Source organism: Megalobrama amblycephala, linkage group LG24 (assembly GCF_018812025.1).
Source record: "Megalobrama amblycephala isolate DHTTF-2021 linkage group LG24, ASM1881202v1, whole genome shotgun sequence".
NCBI lineage: Eukaryota > Metazoa > Chordata > Actinopteri > Cypriniformes > Xenocyprididae > Megalobrama > Megalobrama amblycephala.
In genome coordinates this window covers 15,293,238-15,304,865 of record NC_063067.1, presented here as the reverse complement: position 1 = coordinate 15,304,865, position 11,628 = coordinate 15,293,238, and the positions used below count along the sequence as shown (strand labels likewise).

Below are 11,628 nucleotides of genomic sequence, written 5' to 3'. Positions count from 1 at the left end.
TCTGGATGCGGACCTGGGTACCACATTTATGGACAAACTGGAGGAAAGTAGGCTAGCCCCAGACATGAAGGAGAGAATTTCTTCGCGTTGTATGGATTTTCTAAAAGAACTTGTAAAGCAGTACCAATTGCGTTTACCTGCTTCAATGGAAATCCTGAGCAAACTGGAGCTCTTCTGCCCGAAATCTGTTATGTCCACTATAAATAGGCCTGGAGTAAAGGACTTGCCAGCTGATCTTTTCTCGTGCCCCATTGGTACATTAGAAACGCAGTGGAGGAATGTGGCAACCGCAAACTTCTCTGATGATCAGGACATTGACAAGTTTTGGCTCGAAGTCGAAGCGTTTAAAGATGCAGGGGGGCACAAGTGTTTCCAGGAATTGGCACAAGGTGCCATAAGACTTCTTGTTCTGCCTGTTTCCAATGCCCATGTTGAGCGGGCATTTTCCCTCGTCTCGCTTTTAAAAGATGACACTAGGAATCGCATGGGACTACCTTTACTCTACGCAACATTCAAACCTCCCAGGCAGTTGCTGGAGAGATTTGACTCAACGATCTATTAATCAAACTGGTTGTGACTGTACAAAGTTGGTCCTATTATTAAATAGTTCTAGAATTGTTCTATAATAACGTTTTCATCAGTTCTGCGGGGATTATCTACGTTAACTTAATATTAAAAGGTAAGCGTGTTTATGCTATTAGCCTACAGATTTATTTTGATGTACAATTCTGATGTTTGATCATTTCTGAAACGTAATAGCTGATATAGTGTCTAGTGACGATTCAGTGTATCATTCAGTCATTATTTTATTTAAAATTAAAAGAAGGAAAAAACGAGAATTAATGTTGATTCGCCCAGTGGTCTATAAGTTAAATAATAATAATAATTTTAATAATGATAATATATAAAAAAATTAATTAGTTGGTAATTAAGCACAAATTTGTAAGTAGCCTACTAATACAAAAAGAAACGTATAATGAAATGATTTGAGAATTGGCCTATTAGAAAAGAACTGTAGCCTAGTTCTGACAATAGTTGCACAAGAACAATAAAAAATGTTATCCCCTTCTGAGGTTTCCGATGTAGACCTTGTGTTTTATTAAAATTATCATTTATATTAAAAAAAAAAAAAAAAAAAAAAGATGCACTGGATATACTTGGGGCGAGCCTGGTGCTCTCCAATGTGCGATTTGTTAGTCTGGTTGTTTAATAAGAAAAAAAAAAATTGTGTGTTTTATTCTTCTATAACAGTTTTAATAACAGTATGTATTTTGGGCGGGTATTTTTTGAAATGGGCGGGTTTTAAGCTGTAGTTGGGCTGGAAATCTTTAGTCCAATCTGGCAACACTGATTACTGATAAAGAGCTGAAGAAAGAGGAAGTAACTAAAGCAGACAGATGTAGAGACAGAGAGTTTCACACAGAGAACATTCAGCATAAAGAAGACTGAACTCAACTCACAATGAAGATCCTCCTCATCTTCTTCACTTTCTACCTGATCTCAGGTCAGAGCTTTTCTCTTTCATCACTGCAGTAATGATGCTGTTTTCTGTTCATGAGGTTTCTGATCACAGTATCAATCTGATTGACAGGTGCAGTGAGATGCTTTAGTGTCACTGGATATTCTGGAGGAAGTCTTCTTGTTGATACACAGAAGTCTTGGTTCAGTGCAAATGTTCAATGCTTTAATAAATTACCTGAGTGGAGAAGTATAATGAATGATACGAAACATGATAAATGGATCAATGAAGGAAAATTCACACTGTTTCGAAATAATGAAGGAAACCTCATGATCTATATCAGAAATTTGAATGACCATGATGCTGGAGAATTCTGGATTGGTGTTCTTTACAAGTGGGGTGTAGATATGACTTTAAATGTGGAAGAAGGTCAGTCACTTTAAGATCAAAATCTCGGTGTAGTAAAATACTTGATCAATTTAAAGTCTGTATAAAAGTAAAATATATTTCTTTATTATATAAGTTACAGATTCATGTTGTAAAGTGTCAAAGAGAGTGATGGTGCATATTGGAGAAACTGCCACCTTCAGCTGTGAATATTCACAGAATCATATTAATGATCCCAAGATCATATTCAAAGAAGGAGAAGACTCTATTGAGATGATTTACAGCACATGGAAGAAGGAAGAAAGATTCAGTGTTTCTGATGACAAACAGAAAAATCTCTTCAGTGTGAGAATTACTGCAGTGAGACCAGATGATGGAGGAGTTTATTTATGTGGAGTTTGGATCAGAGGACAATCGTACAGTTACTACATTATTAATACTGTTCATTTACATGTTAGTAGTAAGTAGAAAAAATCTTATTTGAAAGTTTATCAAATCTGTATTTGTAATGAAGCGGGACTGAGGCAGAGATCCAAATGCAGCATTTTATTAAAGTAAGCGTGGTCGTACAGGCAGGGTAAATCAGGAGCAAACAGGTACAGCAGAGGGTAGGCAGAATCGTAGTCAGGGCACAGGCAGTAGATCGAGGCAGGCGGATATCACTCACAGAACAGTATAACAAGCAAGGGTCAGGACAGGCAGCAACGGGTCAATACTCAGGAACAGGCAAGATCAAACACAGGCAGACAGGATACAAGGTACGCTCAGAATTGTCACTAGGAATCAAGACTTCGCGGTGAAGTGGTGTGTGTGTGAGTCCTTTATAGTCCTGGTAATGAGTATCAGCTGGGTGTGGTGATTAGTGTGGAGAGTGCATGGCTGTATGTGGCAACAGGTGATTGGTGGAGTGAGTGCATGTGACTGACAGGGAGGATTATGGGAAATGGAGTCCGGAGTGAACAGGAACAGACTGTGATCGTGACATAACGCCCCCCTCCCGGAAGGCGCGTCCTCGCGACGTAAAGGAACAGCTAGGGAGGGGGGGGTGGGTGCATTGGAGATCTAACAGCAGCCGGGAACGGGATCTCCAATGCAGCCCCAGGAACACAGGCAGCCACGGTGGGTCAGGTGGCTCGGGCGGCCACGGCAGGTCAGGTGGCCTGGGCAGCCACGGCAGGTCGGGTGGTTCGGGCAGCCACGGCAGGTCGGGTGGTTCGGGCAACCACGGCAGGTCAGGCGGCTCGGACGGCCACGGCAGGTCAGGCGGCTCGGACGACCACGGCAGGTCAGGCGGCTCGGACGGCCACGGCAGGTCAGGCGGCTCGGACGGCCACGGCAGGTCAGGCGGCTCGGACGGCCACGGCAGGTCAGGCGGCTCGGACGGCCACGGCAGGTTAGAGTCCATGGGTGACCCCAGCGGGTCAGAGTCTATACATGGCCCTAGTGGCCTACAGTCCATGAATGGCCATAGTAGTTCAGGGGCCCTTAATGGCCATGGTTGAGCAGGGTCCCCACCCACAAGCTCCCCACCCCTAGGTATACCGCCCCCCCCAAAAAAGTTCTTGGGGAACTCAGCGGGACCCGTCGCAGGTTCGTGGGTAAGGAGTTCGGGTGGCGCCGGCAGGGCCAGGCGTATGGGTGAAGCCGGCAGGGCTGGAAGCTGGGTGGCGCCGGCAGAGCTGGAAGCCTGGGTGGCGCCTGGCAGGGCTGGAAGCTTGGGTGGCGCCGGCAGAGCTGGAAGCTTGGGTGGCGCCGGCCGAGCTGGAAGCTCGGGTGGCGCCGGCAGGGCGAGGAGCTCAGGTGGCGCCGGCAGGGCGAGGAGCTCAGGTGGCGCTGGTAGGGCGAGGAGCCTGGGCGGCGCAGGCAGAGTCAGTAGTTTGGGCGGAGTAAGAGAGGCCTTTGGAGTGGTCTCCAGGTCCACAGCGCCCTCCTGAAGGACGTCTGCGTCTTGAGGAGAGGAGGACGTCTTCTTCTTCCTCCTCCTTCTCCTCCTCTGAGAGTGAGGCGATGGTTCACCAGCTGGAGCGGTCTCTGGAGCGGACTCAGTGGCTGGAACGCCCCCTACAACCTTCAGCACCGCAGGGGCGGCCATCTTGCCCGCGGGCACTGGCAAAGCAGCCATTTTGTCCATCGCGTCCAGAGTGCTTGAGTCCATAGCAACCGGTGAACTTGAGAGCGTTGAAACTGACGGACTTGAGAGCGTTGAAACTGACGGACTTGAGAGCGTTGAAACTGACGGACTTGAGAGCGTTGAAACTGACGGACTTGAGAGCGTTGAAACTGACGGACTTGAGAGCGTTGAAACAGATGAACTTGAAAGCGAAGCAGCCGCCGGGCTTGAGAGCGTAGCGGCCGGCGGGCTTGAGAGCGTAGCGGCCGGCGGGCTTGAGAGCGTAGCAGCCGGCGGGCTTGATAGCGTAGCGGCCGGCGGGCTTGAGAGCGTAGCGGCCGACTGGTTTGAGAGCGAAGCGGCCGGCGAGGACTTGGGGATGCCAGCTGCTCGGACCGTAGTCAGTGGAGGATCAGCCATACTGGAACGCAACCCTCTCTGCTCCCGGACTGATCTAGAGACGTGACGTGACTCTGGGTGATCAGCGGCGATGTGACTTTGCTCTGGGCGATCAGCGGCGACGTGACGTTGCTCTGGGCGATCAGCGAAGGCGTGACGTTGCTCTGGGCGATCAGCGAAGGCGTGACATTGCTCTGGGCGATCAGCGAAGGCGTGACGGTGCTCTGGGCGATCAGCGAAGGCGTGACGTTGCTCTGGGCGACCAGCGAAGGCGTGACGTTGCTCTGGGCGATCAGCGAAGGCGTGACGTTGCTCTGGGCGATCAGCGAAGGCGTGACGTTGCTCTGGGCGATCAGCGAAGGCGTGACGTTGCTCTGGGCGATCGGCGAAGGCGTGACGTTGCTCTGGGCGATCGACGAAGGCGTGACGTTGCTCTGGGCGATCAGCAGCGACGTGACTTTGCTCTGGCCGATCAGTGGGGACATGAACTGTTGCTGTTGTGATGGTAGCCGCCATTTTGTGCGTGTTACCTGGCGCGGCGGCCATTACGGGCTTCACCATGGTGTCGCATTCCTCCGCGACACCCACAGTAAACGGAGAGCTAACAGTCAACAATGCATAGTCCATAAAGCCGCAGAGTGATGAACGCGGTCCCTCTCGTCTTAGTCTACTCTGGAGAGGTTGGTTGACGCCATCACAAAAGAAGTCAATCAGAGCACAGTCCGGTAGATCAGAGAGGTAAGCAATGTTCAAATATTCCTGCACATATTCCTCTAGCGATCGTGTACCCTGCGTACTCCACAACAATAATTGAGCAATGTCCATACCGTTTATATGCTCTCCGGGAAAGCTGCTGGATCGTGGTGGTGGCGAAGTCTTCTGTAATGAAGCGGGACTGAGGCAGAGATCCAAATGCAGCATTTTATTAAAGTAAGCGTGGTCGTACAGGCAGGGTAAATCAGGAGCAAACAGGTACAGCAGAGGGTAGGCAGAATCGTAGTCAGGGCACAGGCAGTAGATCGAGGCAGGCGGATATCACTCACAGAACAGTATAACAAGCAAGGGTCAGGACAGGCAGCAACGGGTCAATACTCAGGAACAGGCAAGATCAAACACAGGCAGACAGGATACAAGGTACGCTCAGAATTGTCACTAGGAATCAAGACTTCGCGGTGAAGTGGTGTGTGTGTGAGTCCTTTATAGTCCTGGTAATGAGTATCAGCTGGGTGTGGTGATTAGTGTGGAGAGTGCATGGCTGTATGTGGCAACAGGTGATTGGTGGAGTGAGTGCATGTGACTGACAGGGAGGATTATGGGAAATGGAGTCCGGAGTGAACAGGAACAGACTGTGATCGTGACAGTATTGGTGAGGATGAGGAACCTGAGCAGTTAAAGTATTTTTGTTAATATTATACACTAAATCAGAACTATTATATAAACATTATTCATGTACAGTTTCTTTTTTGCAGTGGCTCCAGTAGTGAGACATGAAGGAGAATCTGCTGAGATCATCTGCCCTTATGATTCAATCTATAAATCAAAGTCAAAGTCTCTCTGTAAGGGGAAGTGCTCCACTAGAGATAGAAATACTCTCAATGAAGAGAAAGAGACCAAGACTGACAGATTGACTCTGAATGATGACGGCACTGCAAGTGTCTTCACTGGGACCATCACTGGACTGACAGCAGAGGATGCTGGGAAATACTGGTGTGCAGTGACATTAGAGAGAGACGTGAATTATCTTTACACTCATCTGATCGTCATAATGAACGAGGGTGAGGAAGGTTTATCATCTCAATATGTCAAACTATGGCTGTGAATTGATGTTCTTCTATTTCTCATCATTTCCAGAGCTGAACTTGACTAAGTATGAAGGAGACGACATGTCAATCCAGTGCAAACATCATGATGAACATCAGAAACTCTTCTGCAAAGCACATGAACCCTCCGTGTGTGTGAAGGATGGAGTTTCATTGGAGACGATCAGAGATGATCGATTCTCTTTCAGTGATGAAGCTTCTACTGGAGTCTTTACTGTGAACATCACTGATCTGAGAGAAGAGGATTCTGGGATATACTGGTGTGGAGCTCACATCATCACTAAAGTCAGTCTCAATGTAAAACAGGGTAGGAAACAGCACTCACACATCTCTCAGAGCACATGACGGCAGTTTTTCATTATTGATTCATATTTATGTTTTCATCAACTAGTTGATTTGGCTGTAATCAGAGCAGCTTCATAAAAATACTACACTTTTCATTTATTCATAACTGTTGATTTGCCATGAATTTTGTATGTTCGTTCATTGTATATATGTAAATAATCCTTGTTTGTACCTCCCGATGTTCTCTGTACTGTATGTGTTTATATAATTTCAGATTTCTCTTTATTCATCATTATTTCTATATGTTCGACTCTGCTGCTGATTGGAGGATTCACTGTGATTGAGTGTTTAATAAGATGAGGTGATGCTGTCCTTCATAAACACACAAATGAGAACTTATCAGACATTTTATGTTTATTATCAAGCTACAGACTAACCCTAAAAACTGTTTTTGAATAGTCTTTTTTTAATGAGGACATTTTAAAAGTGACTTTTCGTCATCTCACTGTTGTTCATTTCAGATGTGTTGAGATCTTAGGCATGAGCTCATCATCAGACAAGACAATGAAGTAGTGTCTCTGTATCTTCATGCACTGATGTGATTCTTGTGTGTTTTTGTCTGTAAGTTTAACTCTGCTCGTTATGTTTTTCTCTTGCTTAATCTCAGATTGCACATTCACACTCAGGGTGCTTTCACTCTGGTTGTTTAGTTAGAAATGAGGCGCGGTTTGAAAGAATAATTTGGTTATGTAAGACTTGTGGTCTGAGTTTGATTGCACTGCAACTGTTGCATGATTCATGTGAATGTAAACTTGCACGCATGCATTTTAGCTGGTTTAGCTCCGGACCTACTCACACCGCTCAGGCAGGCCTCAAACCCGGGTCGCCAGCATGGAGGATGGGCACGCTAACAAGGATGCTAACGAGTCTCTAGTAGCCCAGTCCACAGACTAACTCTACAAACATCGGAAATAGTGAGAGATGGACCTTATACCAAAGAGAAAATCCAGTGAGAGTTTAAGTGGACCAAGCAAAACATGATTATGTATTTCTGCTCAGCTAGTGATATTGGGCATCAACCACATTGCAAAAGCTAATAATTTTTATATACTGTCTACTTTCTTTTATAACAGTTCTATATAATAACCTGTGATAATATCAATGCCTGCATTGACACAATTTTCTTTAAGAGCTGCTGTGCAGCCAGAATTATATACCAGTTATCAGTGTAAAGCTGCTTAGACACAATATGCATTGTAAAAAGCGCTATATAAATAAAGGTGACTTGACTTGACAAGCACAGTTTACGTCACTTCAGAGTTCCTGGGGAATCCTCCTGGTGGTTAGTGCCTATAACTAAGTTCCTAGAACAATATGGTGCAAAAGCGCCTATTATTATTACATGCATATGTTTATTTATTTATTTTTTGTAAAGAAACCAAACCAATGTTTGAGATTTTTAAACTCATTGTTTCTGCCTAAAACTAATTAATGTTAGATAACTACATGATTTATATTATTTTAAAATGGACATTACTTGGACACAGTCACGCTGATAACAGATCTGAAAAGTGACCCCCAAAGTCTGGTTTGTTTGCCTAGTGTGATCGCTCTGTAACGAGCCTAGAATTGAATCTTAGTCTCTCTCATCTGCAGATATCTGAACACTCATTCCACTTCATCAATTGGTTTCTGTTTCTTTTCAGTCTCATGTGTTTCCTGAACAGCTCTTTTTTTTTTTTTCTTCACAACCAAACTAAACTGTGTTCTTTTACTAGGTTAAAGAGACTTGTCTTTGTGTTTGCAGGGTTGTTTGATACTGTAGTCAATGTGATAAATATCAACAGCATAAAATGCTCTTCAGCTTGTGGTTTTCTTTTGCTCTTTTTTCCAAGAAGCCCCTCAGCCACCTGCAGGTGTGATAAAAACAGGAAATGTTCATCTTAGCAACGATGGACACTTTCCACTTCATAAAAAGATGCTTTGTTGATATTCAACATATCGATAAGTTGGAAAATGTTTAATTATGAAAAACAAAAATATTATTTATAATACATCCCAGCAATTCCTCCAAAAGGTTTTAGTTAGACCATATGAAATATTTGCTAGATGGAAGTGCAGTCTCAAAACCCCAATCAACCCAACATAAAATGGAAATGTGTGAAATTCCTTTAGGGATAGTATTGTTTAATTACAGATAACAAAGTCTTTGAACTAATGCAGTCTGTTATAAGATCCCTTGAGAGCAACAACTGGACTGAGACTGTAAACAAACACAAATGTCTTATTGAATCCTCTGGCTCCATCTAGTGGTAAACATGTGTTAATGACTTGAGTATCTTGATTTTGTGTGTGTTATGCTGTGGTAGTTGATAGAGTAGATGCTTGTTTCTTATTCTTCTGTTCTGCTTTGATGAACAACGAATGGCACTGATTTCACGCCTCCTGTGAGTTTGTAATGAAAGAGTCCATCTGGAAAAATTAAACACTGACATAATGTTATACTTTATGCAGATGTTTGTAAAAACTAAAATTAAAAATGAAGGGAAGCAGATGAACTCATGTGCAGACTTGAATTTAAACTTTGTCCCTGTTATGGTTGAATCACGGGACCGGACACCAGATATCTTGCCAAGAAAAGGATTTTAATTTTATATGATGTCAGCCATAGAGAGAAACTGGAAAATGTTGTCTTTATGCCAGCCGACACAGAATCCTTACACACACGTTCATGAAGTACACAGCTCACACAACTCCCTCATGCACTTAAACTCCACAAATACATAACACATTTGATTATGAATTTTAGTCTTCACAAGTCTCAGCATTTCACTCTTTGTTCAGTTTGTGATGTTAAACTGTCATCAGTGATGCTGAAGTTTGATTGACAGCTGCTGTCTGTGGTGCTGAATCCACAACTTCCTGTTAAAGTGACAGAAGCAGCAATCAGACTCAGACTTCAGCTGTGGATGCCCTCTAGTGGTAGATTTAAGTAATGCTGATCAATGTACTTAAAGATGAAAGCTGTATGAGCTCTCAGTATCAGACATGGGGCCAGAAAAGCTGCTCATTACTGATAAAAAGCTGAAAGAAAATCCACTGCTATTTAATGCTGACAAAATGACACCACATGGAAAATAATTTCTTTGTACAAAAAAGGTCAAGGTTATAAGACAATTAGTAAAGCATTGCTAATAAGTTTCACTACTGTCACAAACGTGATCCAACAATTCCAAAAGGATGGACTTGTGGGAAGCTCTCTGAGATGTCCAGGCTGTCCACAGAAGATAATACCTGGCAAAGGGAGTTTTTTCTAAGATTTTACATTTTTATTGAGATAAGACTGTTAAGAATAGAGAGGAAGTGAAGTGGGACAGAGAGAGGAGGACAGGATTTGGAAAGGCAGCTCAAACTCGGGACGCCCAAAGCACAACAGCGCTATATGTCTGCGTGCTGCCCATGAGGCTATTGGTGCCGACATAAGCATTTTGTGTTGAGAGAAGTTGAAGAAAATCACCATGCAAGTGCAATGCAGTTGCCTGGTATGCCTGGTAAACACTGTTTGATTTTGGGCTGTCGCAGACAAAAGATGGCCAATCATGGCAATTTCTGTGATAATTGTAAATTCTGTGATCATCTTGTAAAATAACGTTTGATGGCACCTTTAAATGTTATAACAAGTACAGAAGTAATTACTCTATGAATGTAACTCAAATTGAAAAGACATTTAAAAATTCAAAACAATGTGTGAAAAGAAGCAATGCTAAATGTGAGGTTCTGAGGTAAATATTAAAACAGGTCCTTGGCACTCGGGAACAGCCTTCATTATGTCCGGATCACACACTGCCAGAGCTATCAAAGACTTCAGCTCTCACATCCAATCTGAAACAGACAGTGACTTTACAAGATGATGAGTATAATGTGGAAACATCACAAGAGCAAAACAGAACCATATTATGACATTGGTGATGATAATAAAAAATAACGTCATCTTGTAAAGTAGCTGTCTATTTTTTTGTGTGTGTGTATTTGTGCTGTATTACCTGACAGAAATAAATTCAGGGTTTTGTGCTGCAATATCCTGCCTTGTCAAACTTTGAATATAACGAAGCTGAATTATAATTTCATAATTATAATATTTTAAACAGAAATATCGTTCTTTAAGTAGCTGCTGGCATGTCCAAGAAGACTGTCATCAAAACAAAGCTCCAAAGATTTATATTCCAAAGGAATATTGTATTACCTTTTCGAAATAATCTATTAAACAGTTGTGATTTGAGGAGCGTCTACTAATATTTTCAGTTCCATTCGCTTGCGCGTTGTCTCAGGGACACGCCCACAATCGCAGGATATCATGAATATTCGTGTAAGCGCCACCCAGTGGAACAGAATATTTCAGGAACCGAATATATTGTAACACCGGTGTTGTCATGGCACTGGGTTGAAATATGGATGCTCTAAACTGTGGACGCGGCCAAATGTACTAAGCTGAGTAGCCTAACTTTTTCCTAAAAACCATTCAGTGATGGATTTAGGCCTGGACGGCACGGGGCAGCCGCGCAAGAAAAAAACAAACAAACGAATGCGCGATCGGGTTTTTACGCTCATTTGCAGGTAACGTCAATGATATCATGTCACTCGGTGGGTAAATTAACCTGGTCGGGAGGGACTCGGAGTGCGCGCTCGGAGAAGACAACTCACTCAAAAGTGTACGAGAAGAAGGGATGAGGTGACGTCTGTAGGGACAGCGGGACAAGTTCTAAATCAACGCTAAATTATGGTAAGGCAAAAGGTCTAAGCCACCGGAGGCCGATTTAAGTAACGTAAATAAATAAAAAGGAAGAGGGGAAAACATGCAAAAGATAACGGCATGTATGCAGCTTACTCATATCGTAATAATAGTAGGCAAATAATAGGCTAATATTCATTTTCAAACAATATTCATTTTTCTGTCCAACTAGCTTACATAACCAGACAGTAAAATGTGATTTTGTAACATAATATTTTACTGTAAAGTTGTGCAATTTTGTAGGATTTATGGTATTTTGTGTTATTTATTTGCTTCAATTTGTAATAATTTAAGTATATACATTTATATAAAATATTATTATGTTAGATCCACTTTAATAAAGATCTGCATTTCTAAATTCCATTCATAGTGATAGACA

At 43.2% G+C, this 11,628-nt stretch overlaps 1 protein-coding gene across 1 annotated transcript; it reads left to right on the top strand.

Moving 5' to 3' along the window:
• The first annotated feature begins 1,400 nt into the window (after positions 1–1,400).
• On the top strand, positions 1,401–8,249 carry LOC125260746 (polymeric immunoglobulin receptor-like). Its single transcript, XM_048179244.1, has 5 exons — positions 1,401–1,504; positions 1,592–2,306; positions 5,825–6,130; positions 6,207–6,482; positions 6,735–8,249. Exons 2-5 carry the CDS (start codon positions 2,018–2,020, stop codon positions 6,818–6,820), a joined length of 957 nt encoding a protein of 318 aa, XP_048035201.1. The 5' UTR covers positions 1,401–1,504; positions 1,592–2,017; the 3' UTR covers positions 6,821–8,249.
• The last annotated feature ends 3,379 nt before the right edge of the window (positions 8,250–11,628 follow it).